This window comes from Grampus griseus (genome assembly GCF_964374135.1).
Source record: "Grampus griseus genome assembly, chromosome: 4".
NCBI classification, from domain to species: domain Eukaryota; kingdom Metazoa; phylum Chordata; class Mammalia; order Artiodactyla; family Delphinidae; genus Grampus; species Grampus griseus.
Window position 1 is genome coordinate 120,655,848 of NC_138997.1, and position 14,583 is coordinate 120,670,430.

At 36.4% G+C, this 14,583-nt stretch overlaps 1 protein-coding gene across 1 annotated transcript; it reads right to left on the reverse strand.

Annotated features, from left to right (window-relative positions):
- Positions 1-340: 340 nt before the first annotated feature.
- On the reverse strand, positions 341-2,490 carry TRAM1L1 (translocation associated membrane protein 1 like 1). Its single transcript, XM_082653390.1, has one exon. The coding sequence runs from the start codon at positions 2,175-2,177 to the stop codon at positions 1,059-1,061; it is 1,119 nt and encodes a 372-aa protein (XP_082509516.1). The 5' UTR covers positions 2,178-2,490; the 3' UTR covers positions 341-1,058.
- Between the last annotated feature and the right edge of the window lie 12,093 nt (positions 2,491-14,583).

The following is a 14,583-nucleotide window of genomic DNA, read 5'->3' on the forward strand; positions in this document are numbered from 1 at the left end:
TGCATATATATACATATATACACATATATATCTCTAAAATATGTCTTATACAGATAAATGTTTCCCAATTAAAGATGGAAGCAAAGCTATATTTATAACATTATTTTGAAAAGCCTTCATAAGAATATGATTTTCACATTATTTAAGGTTAGTATATTAAATGTTTTCAACATGTAATTAGATGACATTCTTTTTATAGATATAAATCAAGTAAGCATTATTTTCCAAAATGATTTACAGGTTAAACAATATTCTTCTAAGATGCTGTGGATACCAAACACTCATGAAGAATGATTTTTAATACACTTATCAAAAAAGTTATTTAAGTCTGATTTCCTTTTAACAGTCTTTAATTTTCTGATTTCCAGTTTACAAGTGTTTAAAATGGACAAGTATGATTTTTCCTCTTAGTAATAATGTTGATTCAAGATATTTTGATTCAATATATGGCAATAAGTCTCCACATGTTAACCATTAGTATCTTGGGTTTTTTTAGTGGGATGTAACACTAACAACCACTACCTACAAAATACATCATTATTTTGTTGGTTTTACAAATCTCTTCTCCACTTGTCAATTCAAAAAAAAAAAAACATTCTAAGAATTAGGGAATACGGAAAACTTAATGAAATTGACTTCCAGATTTATAATCTTTCTATTTTATCCTAGAAGAGAACATTAAAAATATGTCATTGCTATAAAAGACCATCTTGTTAACGTTACAAAAGATTGGTGGGAGCAAGAACTGTGTCACTGATACGTGGAGCTTTGGAGTTATCTCTACAAATTAGGAAAATGTTCAAAGGTAAAAAAGGAAATATAGCAATCCCTAAACCATGTTGATGATGAGTAGCTTAGTCTAAACTAAATATTTTTCCACTCATAATAATCATCCTCCCCTCAAATGCCTTTTAAAAACATACATTACACAGTACAGTAGCAGAAATCAAGGACAACACAGACTATTTTCAAGAACAGAAAAGTCTCCAGCGAAGAAAGGTATCTTATAGCAAAGAGCAGACTTCTTTAGAGACATTAGTCAATTAACCTGCAATTCATTATGAAGATTTTTCTTTCCTCATATGGGGAGAGTCTACTCTATTTGAAGTTGCCACACCGTTTTCTGTTCCTTTTCTAGAAAACCTGCCCTTAGTCCGTTTCTTCTTCACACTTGGGGCCTGAAGAGGAGCATCTTCTTCCATCCACCTCTGAAGCTGAACATTAAATAAATTCCATGTTATGTATGCTTGTATAGTGCAACTGGATGACAGAACAGCAATTTTCGCTGCCAACACGTTCACATCTTCGGTAGTGCCGTCCGAATTCCCATTCTGCCCTCCAGCCAGGTGAAAACCAACAGTGATCACAGAAACAATTAAAGTCACGAGTCGACCCAAAATAAACACAATGGCCCACAGAGAAAACTCTTTCTGGTACTTTTCATCGCTAAAATAAAACAGGTCGCAAAAGTGGGAAAGGAATTCCACAAAATAATGCATCATCAAAAGAAGAAGTCCCAGGTGATTCAAGTACAAGAGGTAAGCTCCCGCAATGTGAAAGAGGTGAAGACCAACGTAGACAACTTGCTGGGAGAGATCTTGAGGTTTGATTCTCTGGAAGTAGAGTTCAGGAAAGGCGTGAAACCAGTAAGCCAACTGTGAGATATAGAAAAACTTCATCTGAAATGTCATCATGTTATTGGGATGAGCCCTCCATAAGACAGTCAGGTCTGACAGGCAGTTTTCAGAGTGTAGAATGAATGTGCCCCAAATACAAGAGACAAGGAAGAATACACTAAACTGACCAGATTCGTTAAATTTGCTTTGTTTCGGTTTGGGGAACTGCATTCGCCTGTTAATTCTATCCAAGACATACTCTTGAATAGTGGCGTGAATGATGATTGCCACCAGCATGTAGAAGAACACTGTGGCCAAATCTTTGGCACCATAATGATAAAGGAACTTAGGTGCTGTGGCTCTTTCTTCTGCTTCTTCGGCAGGGAAGGTAACACCGTGCTGGAGAGTAATAAAAACGATCGACACTTCTGCTGTTCCCTCGAACATGAGCCCCAGCACGAAGAACATCCCCACACAGGCGACAAGGTCCGCATGATTCTGCAGGATGAATTCCTGGCTCAGGACTGGGGGGTTCTTGGAGCCCTTCTTACGAAACGTCATGGTGGCGCTTCCCAGTTACTCACCGACGAGCGGCAGCTGCCTCCCCGTGGCTGCTCCTCAAGGCGCCGCCGCCGCCGCCGCCGCCGCCGCGGCTCCGGGGACTTCACTCCCCATCCCGGAGCCGGTCCCGGGTCGCTACGGCCACCCAGGAAAAAAAAAAAGAAAAAAAAAAAATCAAAGCAGCTGGCCGAGCAGGACTGAGCATGCGCGCCAGGGCCGGCGGAGGCAGGGAAGGAAATCGAGCGCCGCGCCCCTACCCGGCGCCAGGCCCGGGGTTGCGAGCGGTGATCTTCCACGTTGATCGGCGCCTCTTTAAATCCACTGCCAGCGTCGAGATGCTCCTAAATGATTTGTCCATAGCATCTTCATTACTGACCGTGACAAAGCAGGACAGAACTCTGCTTGTTCTTCAGCAGCATGATAATGATAAAAACCAGCATAGTAATAATGATAGAAGCAAACTCTCCTAGTGCTTAATATTTACCAGGTGCCTTTACTTTTATACATGGAAACTTTCTAGAAAACTCAGTGAAGAAAATAATAGTGTTTTAACCGTTTTTAAAGATTATTTTTATTTCTTCCAAAGGAGAAACTGAGGCACAGAGGTTAAGTGGTATGCCCAAGATCACACAGCTGGGAGGCGTTAGAGCTACGATTTGAATCCAGTGCCTGTGCTCTCGACCATTGTATTCTAGTACCTCTTACTGTAAATCAGTCACACCTGGAAATATTTTGCTAGCGCAGCAACAGAGCGTACTCAAAAACAGTTCCCCGATTGGCAATAATAATTGTGGCAAAAATATTGTCTAGTCAGTAATCAGATTTATTGCATTTTAAAAGATGGGGAGTTGGTTGGAAGGGGAAAACTATCAGTTCACTGAAAGGTCTTTTGGCTGCAAAGCCCACAACTGAATTTCCTCTCTCTAGCAGATAAGAAACTCATGTTTCATTATTACGGTTTTTGCACATAATTTTGCTAAAATTCACATATCAGAAAACAGCTTCTTTTGTAAATGTAAATATCTTCATCAGTTCAAAGTTCATATCAGCCTTCAAATTTGTCTTTGCAGGCAGAGCAGTTTTCTTGTTTCTTCTGTGTTGCATGAGATCATTGCCATTACTGATACAGTTAAGGTTTGAAGCTTGGAATATACATTTCAGAAGAATAAGTGCTTCCTGATTTAAATAAAACCCACTTTAAATTTAGAATGCCCAATTGCCTTTTATCATTGTTTCTCTGTGTGCTGTGCACTGACAAAAGATGCAGTCCAACCTGTGTAATGAGTTAAGATACTGAACAAAGTACTCTGATCAACAGACAGTGTGCCTGCATTTCCTGGAAAAGCCAAACAGTTGTACATATACAGAATTAGTCTGGAAAGTGCTCTCGGGTTAAGGAGTGTGCCTACATATTTTTCTATAGTAAGAATTCTCTATTTCTTGACGGATTCCTTATTGGATAGTCTACTTTTTTTTTAACAGATCAGCTGCACAGTATTTGGTTTTCCGAGCTGTTACTCAGTTCTTGGCTCTGACAACTCAATTTTGAGTGCTTTTTGAGGTTAACTGAATCAGTGAGGAATTATAAATAGAGGTGTCAAAATGAGGGCATCAAGAAATGAGAAAAAAAAAAAAAATCGAGCTTGAAGGCAGTTGCCAGGGAGGAAATAGTCAAGGAGAAGAGCAGTGGGAATTGTTGAGTTTATTCAAGAAAGTGCAAATTTATATACTTTTTTCAAAATAATCATAATTTCAAATATAGAATTCCGTTTTCTTATAGGCATAGACAATATGACTGTAATCATTTTGTGACATACTAACTAAATATAAAAATAGTTGTGCAATTCCTGAGCTGAGATTTCTGTTTATATTTCTGTTTGACAGTTTTGACAGGCCTTCCAACTCTACCTATGCAAATACGATAGATTTTGCCTCAAAAAAGGAACATATCAAAGTGAACAGAACAAATATTTATGCATAGTCGTGAAATGGTATTTTCTTACCAAAAGGAAAAAAGGCCATTTTCAGCTAGCTTAAAATTATCTCTTAAAGGAAAAAGAACATTCCCCCCATACACACACACTTATTTTTTGAGTAGAGAAACTTCTTCAGCTATCAAATTACATTCTGTAGTCTAAATTATTAATTTAAATTTTATATTAAATACAGTGTATTTGAATTTTAGTTTCATATTTACTATTAACATCATCATAAAAATATAAAAATGTCAAATTTCTAAAGTTATTGGAATCTGTAAGAGTACTGTAGTAATATTATATAAAATGCCATTTGCTTTCAGTAGTTTTATTGGCACTATTTGACAAAGAATAAAAACTATATAACAATATCTTAAAATTTTGGATACCACTATGATTATTATATCATTTAATGTATGGGCGTGTATTCCTATTTTATGCGCTATGCCTGTGGTATTAAATTCAAATGGAGACTTCTGCTTTTGTCATTAAGAGTAACTATAATTGAACTTCCACTCCTATTGTAAATAACTGAAAAACTAGACAAATTATATGAAATAACTTTTTTTTTTCAGATATTGGAGAATAAAAAAGGAGGGAGAGAAATGAGGAGAGCCCCACAATTTGCCCCAGATTTCTGCCTGGATGCATTTTCCAGTCCACTGTGCAGAGATGGAAGGAGGGTAGGGCAGCCAAGAAGAGCCTCCTGGAGATGTTGCTGAATTGAGGAGAGATAGGAGAAGGTGAGGCGACTAAAGTTTGCTGGGCAGAGTAATTTTGCAGAGAAAGTTAAGTGATTAGAGTGCTTTGGAAATTTGCATAAACATTCCCTAGAGGCTGCCTCTAATATTAAGTTTTGTATGCGTAAGGTTGGAATACATGAGGCCAAGCAAAGAACTGTAGGAGAAATGTAAATTCAAAATTTTCAAGAATCCAAACAGAACTAGGAGATTTTGAAGTTTGGAAAAGTCAGAAGGTAGAATCCCCTTGGAACACTTGTGAGACTACACTCAGTCAAGGGCCAAGAAAAGTCACAGTCAATAGGAAGGCTACACTTGCCCTAGGGAAAAAGCTAATTAATGCGTGCCTATAGTTTTCAAGAAGCCTTCAAAGGATCAAGGTGCTCCACAAGGAAGTGTCTGCCAGAAAAATCCACACCTTGACAATGTGAAATTCACATTGTTTAGCATCTATATAAAACTTATGAAACAAAAGCTAGGTTCAGCTGGGTCTATCAGAATGTCTACATGTGACCTCTCCATGTGGCGTTGGCATTGTCACAGAGCAGTGGCTATAGGCTCTAAGACTGAGCTTTGTAGTGAAAAAAAAGTCGAAGTTTTGTGGCCTTTTATGACCCAGAATTGGAAGTTATGTCATATAATTTTCATTGTCAAAGCAGGCACAAGCCTTTTAACTTCAAGGTGGAGCTGGTTGAGGGCAGGGTGGGGAACACAGACATCACCTCTTAATAAGAAATGTACCCGAATATTTCTGGCTAAGTTTTTAAATAGCCACATCTTTTCTTTTAACAACTCTTCTTTCCTCTCCCATAAAATATGCACTGTTTCCTTTCAATGCAAACAAATGTCTCATGCCAATATAGCAACAGGGTCAAGTTTATTACCTAGGAATTTGAAAGCTAAATTAGATCCAGGCATAGAAGGGCTCCTTAGGTCCTTTCCTTTGTTACACTTACTCTTCATTTAAATACTTGTAAAGGAAAGAAACAAGGTATCTGGCTCTCACACACCTAAGGCATAGGAAAAATGCAATAGACACTTACATACAAGAAGTAGGTAAATTGGATGCACACAGCAGTCAATGGTCAAAATGAAACAGGAGGAAGAGGGCAGGGCACAACCTTTGAAAGAATTACATAGCCATAGGACATGACAAAACCTGGTTGGAACCAACTAGGTCCAAGATGGCAGAAGATTTGACTTCCAGTGGACCTTGAGCCTCATCATACTCTCATTGTAATACGTTAGCATGGTAAGTGACACTACCAGTGCCATGACAGTTCTGAGGCTAACCATAAAAGGCCAAAAAGTGGGCAGTGGCTCAATTCCTGGAAATCCCCACCCCTTCCCTGAAATAATTGGAATACTCCTCCCACTCATTAGCCTATGAAATTACTCAGCCCATAAAAACTAACCACGCCATATTTCGGGGCTCTCTCGCCTTCTGAGATGGCCCCACACTCTGTCTCTGGAGTCTATGTCTCTCTAAATAAATCCACCTATCACTTCGTCTCTCACTGAATTCTTTCTGCAATGAGATATCAAGAACCTCAAATTCACTGGAAACAAATATAATTATGAGGTCTATCTGGGGGAAGTCCCTAGATCTTTGATTTAAACCCAGTCTCTCTTCCTCAGAAATGGTGGAAGATTTTTCTTTTTCTTTTTTTTTGCTCTTTAAAACATGGACTAAATATTACAAGTTATTTGTATTTATTGGTTTGTATATTTTAAAAGGTACAAAAAAAAAACCCCTAGAAGCCAAGTAATGTTAATGTGTTAATGTTAATCTTTGTCTTTGTGGTATAATATTAATTATAATCTATCAATTATACTATTGGCACTTCAAGGAATTAACATTCCATCAATGAATTTATGGTGGAACCAAGAGAGGAATGGAAAGATTAGCATCTGAGTATCCTTTACAGAGGACTGCCACATACTGAGCAAAGTATCTTTTTAAATGCTATATTGATTTTGTTATGAGAAACAATTGGTTAAAAAAAATCAATAGAAAGCCCCCTTATAATTTAGGTACTATATTTAATACAAATAATTAGTTATTTCCATTATCTACACAATGTAACCTTCTGCATCTGGATTTTATAACTCGGGGGTCCCCAACCTCTGGGCCACGGACTGGTACTGGTCTGTGGCCTGTTAGGAACCAGGCCACACAGCAGGAGGTGAGCAGCGGGCGAGTGAGTGAAGCTTTATCTGTATTTACAGCTGCTCCCCATCACTCACATTACCACCTGAACTCCACCTCCTGTCAGATCAGTGGCAGAGGCATCAGATTCTCATAGGAGCATGAACCCTACTGTGAATTGCACATGCGAAGGATCTAGGTTGCGTGTTCCTTATGAGAATCTAATGCCTGATGGTCTGAGGTGGAGCTGAGGTGATGCTAGCGCTGGGGAGTGGCTGCAAATACAGATTATCATTAGCAGAGAGGTTTGACTGCACAGAGACCATAACAAATCAATTGCCTGCAGACTCATATCAAAACCCTACCAGTGAGTGGCAAGTGAAAACAAGCTCAGGGCTCCCACTAATTCTGCATTGTGGTGAGCTGTATAATTATTTCATTACATATTACAATGTAATAATAATAGAAATAAAGTGCACAATAAATGTAATGCACTTGAATCGTCTGGAAACCAACCACCCTTCCCCCTGGTCTGTGGAAAAATTGTCTTCCACGAAACCAGTCCCTGGTGCCAAAAAGGTTGGGGACTGCTGTTATAACTTAACATTATTATTTATATGAATAGCTTAGCCAAAAATCTCTTTTAATTGACTTTTGCGCCTTTTTAAAACATAACTTCCCCAAAGAGATAAATGGACATCGATTCTGACTTTGTTAAACTAGCAAAGTACGTTAGGAACTTTATAATATAGACATTGTCTCATCTTTCAATATTATTCTATCTCACAATGAAAAAATAATTATATTTGTATACCTTTAACATACCTACCATTTAATAATTTAAATTTGGATAATTCAAGTAATTGAACTGAACATTCAAATGCTAAAATTCAATAGCATTTGAGGAAGCAATATATGTTGGAAGAAAACTACTTCAAAAGATCAAACATAAGTCACTTTAAATCAATGTTTATAATTAGCAGTCATAATTGTCTGAGATCACCAAACACTTAGTTCCATTAAGCAAAACATAATATGATTTAGCTTGTGCATGAAATTAAAAAGTCTCTTGAGGTTTGACTGATTCAAACAGTCTTGAATAATTTGATTAAAGAGATTTTTAATATTTAAGTCATTTTTATAACTGATAAGACACAGCCTTTAAAAATATACAGCAAGGAATATGGTTGAATATTTAATGGAATAAGGAAAAACCTCAATACAACATTTCCGAATTCTGCTGTGATGATGCTGATGGTAGCATATTCTGATCTTGCCTATTTTGGCAATTATTACAACGTCGATCAATTTAATTTATTCATATATCTCATTATCAAGTCAGTTGTAAATCTCATTCTTCTCAGGTTATCAATTTCTAAATAATTTACTTAACAACATATAATAAGGACCAATTTTTTTAAAGAAGCTATGACACTGTAGTGTAGTTTTCCATAGTCATGAAGGGAAATAAATGGTTTGAGGACATGTGTTCAAATCTGTTACAAAAGTTTGCTATGTATAGATCATTTTATATATACAAAATATGGTGGAAAGCTAGGCTATAATGTTGATTTTATTTACTGAATAAACATTTGTTAAGAAATTGCTAAAATGGCCATGAGCATTACACACATATTTGCTCTTGCTGAATTCTGTTTGATCACAGCACTGTCTGTGGCACTAAGTGACATGGAGGTTTTCTAAGTTCTGGTTAAGACAGAGGGTATGAAAAACCAGTTTTGGTAGGTTGAGTTCAAAAGTGAAGTTTGAAGTCTGACCTAGTGGTTCTACGAACAATTAATTACTGATCTCTACCTTACTTATTTTCTCTGGAGATTTTTTTAGTTGTGGATGGTAATTACTTTTAAATTTTTTTGAAACTTGTCTCATATACAGGAGCATAAAAGACAAATGAAAACCTGTCTACAACATGTTGTCAAGGGCAAAGAAGACTGTGCACTGTTTATTTATGACAAGAAAAATGTTTTAATGTCCCTCATACACCATCTTTCTCACAAATTCCCTCCTATAGACTGCATCAATCAGTGGATGTCACTTTTGTGGAAGTCATGATCTGTATTCCTCCTGGCAGCTCTCTTACTTTACAGGCCCTAAAATAGGTTCAGTTATAGCTTACAACTGCAAGAGAGCAGAAATCCATTTCCTGTATCCATTTCCTTGACTCACCACCATTTGATGTCATTGTCTTTCCGATAATTTGCCACCAAAAATTATTGGTGATATTACAAAATGGACAAAATGAGAATTGCATTCTTTTCACACAATCTAGTAATTAAACAATAGGGAAAAAAGAACCCCATCTTAAAAGTAAAGTAGTAATATTTTACAATAAAGGTCCCAAGGCCAAGAGAAATCTTTATTATTTCCTCTATTACAAAGCAGATCTATAATTTTGCAAATAATGCAAGTGAAGTTGCTCTAATCTTGTGCTATATTCTATTGTGACTTTTATTCTAAAATAACTCGTGCTTTTTCGAATGTGAAATTATTTCTGATTACACAACTGCAAGCTACTTTTTTTCAGTACTAATTCATCTTTTACCCATGCATTCTTGCTTACTAGCTAGCTAAATCGCAACACGATTTTGGGTAACAAATAATGGACCCATTGAATAGTTTATTTTGCAAATTAAGATCTACTTAAGCAGTTCTTTCAGTACTACCCCAAGGCACATTTTTTTTGAGGTAGAATAACTATTCTTCTAATAAGGAACATATTTGAATATTAAATAAAGGTTTCTAAGAGACATATTATTATAGGTATGTCCAACCTGATGTTAAAAAATTCAGGGTCAATTAATACTGTAATAATGTTTGAAAGAAGTCTGTCAGCAGGTATAATGCTCTAGTCACTCAACATGAGATCGTAATAAGGATATCAATTGTGCGAGACAGAAAGACAATATATAGACAGGTGTCTGACCCTAAAGGGGCAGCATTAAAATATGGATCCAGTGCATAGAAAAAAACAAGGATTTAGTTTCTGTTTAAGATGCAAAATTTGATAACTGGACCATAAGCAAAAATAATGATATATGATCACTATGTGATTTCAAGAATTACTATAAAGGTAGTATCATCAGAAAATATGGCATTGGTGAAAGAACAGACACTGATAAATGGACAGAATAGAGGGCCCAGAGAATGACGTACACATTTATAGTCAACTGATTTCTGAAAAAGCTACAGAGGCACTTCGAGGATAAAGGATTGTGTTTTTAACAAATGGCACTGGAATATTTGGACATCTTTATGCAAATAGACAAACAAACAAACATAATAAAATAATCTAGACAGAGGCCTTACACCTTTTACAAAAATTAACTCAAAATGAATTTAAGGCCTAAATGTAAAATGCAGAAGTATAAAACATCTAGGAAACACAGGAGAAAATCTATATAACCTTGGATTTGTGGATGAGTTTTGATCCAAAAACAAAATTATGGATCTGAAAAAGATATGATTTGGACTTTATTGAAATTAAAAATTTCTGCTCTGCAAAAGACACTGTGAAGAGAATAAAAAGACAAGCCACAGACAGGGAGAAAATATTTGCAAATTCTGAGAAAGGGCTTTTAATCAGAATATAAAAAGCACTCAACATCACAATAAGAAAAGAAATTAATTTTCAAAAGATTTGAACAGATACTTCACCAAAAAAATACACAGAAGACAACTAAATACATGAAAAAATGTTCAATATCATTTGGGAACTGCAAATTAAAACAACAGAAACACTACTCAACATATATTAGAATGGCTAAATTTCAAAAAAATGAGAATACCAATTACTAGCAAGGATAGGAACAATAATAGAGACCCTCATTCATTGCTGGTGGGAATGCAAAACAGTACAGCCATTTTGGAAGACAATTTGGCGGTTTCATATAAAGCCAAACATAGTCTTCCTATATAACTCAGCAATGGCATTCTTAAGTATTTACCCACCTAATTCAAAAACTTACACACAGATGTTTATAGAACACACAAAAACTCATGCAGAGATGTTTATAGAAGCTTTGTCCTTTAACAGGTGAATGAAGTATGGTACATGCACAGAATGGAATATTATTGAGCAATGAAAAGGTATGAACCATCTATCTAAACTAAACAACATAGATGAATCTTAAATGATTATTACTAAGTGAGTCTGTAAAGGCAACATACCATATGATTCCATTCATATGACATTCTAAAAAAGGCAAAACTCTTGATGGATAACAGATCAGAGGTTGCCAGTCAGCTGCTTGTGAAGAGGAAGGGAGTTGAAGAGGCGAAGCACAGGTGACTATGAAACTATTCTGTTTGATACTATAGTGATGGATAAACAAAACTATGCATTTGTCAAAACTAATAGCAATCCCCATAGTACTAAGAGTGAACTTTATACATGCAAGTTAAAAATCAGTTGTGAGATGTGAGGATCCCAGGAAGGAATGCAGACTGTGAAAAAAGAATCTATATTACAAATGTGCAACATGACATCACTGAAGGGGGTGGGCTGAAATGAGTTGACCTAAGTAACTTGGGAAATGAGTGAAGACTGTAAGACTAAAGACAAAAGGAAATATTTATAGGTACTGCAATCTAGTTGGTAAATATTGACCATGTGAGCAAGGTATAAGAATTCTGAAATCACTGAACAGCCAGAACTAGAAGAATTTGAATAAGAAAATAAACATAGTATTGTACTATAACCCAAAGTTTAAAGGAAATAACCAAGAATTCAAATGGATATAAACAAATGACTGAATAAATAAATAAATGAGGGGAAGATATACAAATCCTCTGCAGAGAAACTCCAAGTAATTTATATAGATACTGCCCCTCGAGGAGATGGAGCGTAACTCCCTACTCCTTAGTGTAGTCTATGCATAGTGACATCCTTCCAAAGAGTACAGTACAGAAAGTGGGGAGGGGGGGAGAGTAACTTTACAGTAGAGAAACCTGACAATCTCTGCCTCAGCCAGGTGATCAAGGTGAGCAACACTAGTGATAAGTCATGTTGATAGTATGTACCCTTGTAATGATGTGATGAAAGTGACACTTTACCTCTGTGGTTTTCCTCTTCAAAACCCATGACCCCAGTCTAGTCATTAGAAAAATATCAGACAAATATGAATACAGGGACATTCTATACAATATCTGGCTAATATGCCTCAAAAAGCGAGGAAAATCTAAGAAACATTTACAGCCCAGGAAATTCTAAGGAGACATGATGACTAAATGCAATGGAGCATTATAGACAGAATAAAAAAGGACCTCAGGTAAAAACTAAGGAAATATAAATAAATCATGAACTTTAGTTAAGAATATTATTTCACTATTGGCTCAAAAGTGTAACAAATGTAGCACAGGAATTTTAACAGAAAGGTAAACAAGATTTAGGATATACTAGAAATCTCTCAACTGTCCTGACAACTTTTCTGTAAATGTAAAAGTATTCTTAAATAAGAAATTTTATTTACAAAGAAGTGATGTTGACCTAGGTGTATATGTCTAGAATTTTACCTGCATGAAATTAGGATAAAGTCAAGAAACTCTTTAAACTGGCAGTTAAGGAACTAGCTGCCTTATTGGAGAAGAGAAGAGAACAATGAAGGTTAGAAGCTGCTATTAGAAAGCAAGCACCAGCTTTTCTTCTTTATTGTACTTTCATTACTATTTAATATTACCTCTGACCCTGTCAGTGAAACTACAGTGCTAAAATTTCATTATTTCACTCTGGTGTCAGAATTTTTTTAAATCTAAGCTTTTTAATGGTGAATTCAGATGTTAAGTCAGTGTTACAAACACCTTACTTATTATTTTGTTTTTTGAACTAAAAATAAGAATACTAACCATTTCAATCTGTGGCACCTTTTGCCCAGCTTGACAGAACTGTTCTAATTAAGTATTATTAGGGTGCGCTCTACCTTACTTTGCTCCTAGCTTCTCTAATTGGATAGCAGTTCCTGGTATGCTACGCTTGACAAAATATGCTAGTATCTAAAAATGATTTTTTTTTAAATATTTGACTTTTTCGTAGTTAAGTTACATAGTGGGAAATAAAGACTTTCAGTTTAATGTAAGTTTGTTTCAAAGTTGCAGTACTTACACCAGGGACTAGCAAACTATGGCCTATGTACTGAATCCATCCTGTGGCCAGCTTTTGGAAGGCCTTTGACTAACAGGGGTTTTCACAATAGTGTCCTCCCAAATTCATGTCCATCTTTTACCTGTTAATGTGACCTTATTTAAACACTCTTTGCAGATGTAATCAAGTGAAGATTAGGTCATTCTGGATTGGGTTTGCCCTAATTCCATTCACTGATCTTCATATAAAAGCTGACACAAACACATGGAGATACATACACACAGACAAGAAGGCCATGTGAAGAAGGAATAGAGATTGGAGTGATGTATCTACAACCAAGGAACACCAATGATTGCCAGTAACCACCAGAAGCTGTAAGAGGCAAGAAAGGATTCTTTTCTAGGGCATTCAAAAGGAACATGACCTGTCAACACCTTGATTTCAGACCACCTTGATTTTAGCCTTCAGAACTGTGAGAGGATAAATTTCTATTGTTTGAAGCCACCTAGTTTTTAGCAACTTTTTACATCAGCCCTAAGAAACCAATACATATGTTTAAAGGATTGTAAGAACAAAATAATACAAAAACAAAGAAGAATATGCAGCAGATATCATATGTGGCCTGCAAAGCCTGAAATATTTCCTGGCTAGCCCTTCAGGAAAAGTTTATGTACCCTTGCCTTAGAGGCTTATGTTAAAACTTTTAGTGGGTGGGTCCATAGCAGCCTTCCATCTGGGGATAACTTGTCCTTACTACTAACGGTTGACCCTTCTGGGATCTCCTCTCCAAGCCCCAGGTGATGAATAAGCACGCTCTGCTCAGCTGGTTCAACACTTCTCTGCCCCACATGAGCTCTTTGCATAGCCTTGTGTAATCTCAGCCTATGCCTGCATGGTTTAGTAGTCAGCTGACTCAATGGGATGCCTGTGCATTTTTTCAGCATTGCTTCTTTGTGGAACTCTGTTTTGCAACTTACAGACACCTCACTCAGCCTCTCCGAATTCTGATCACCTCAACTTAGGGGGATGGTCAGGCTCTGTTTGGGATCCATACCTCTGCTCCCTGGTCTGGAATGTGACATCCAGCAGGGTATAAGGGTATAAGGCTCAAAGCAATCCTGTGCTATTTCCTGTCCAATATCTGTAAATATTTTAAAATATATTTTTGCCCAGTTTTGGACTGCAGAATGTAAATCCTGACCCTGTTGCTTGATCATATTTGGAAGTAAAAGCCCACTAAAAGATAAAAGCCCACTTAGATTTTATCTTTATTCTTTTAAATGTTGGCCGGTATATCTGAGTTTAATAAGAAGAGTTAAGCATACGATCCATGTCTTAACCTGGGATATTATAAAACTTCTTCCCTGTCTAATGCCAGAGCGCCTATTTAATTCCGTAAAACTCATCAATAGCCCAATGCCAGATTGTCTGTTTGATGTAAAAG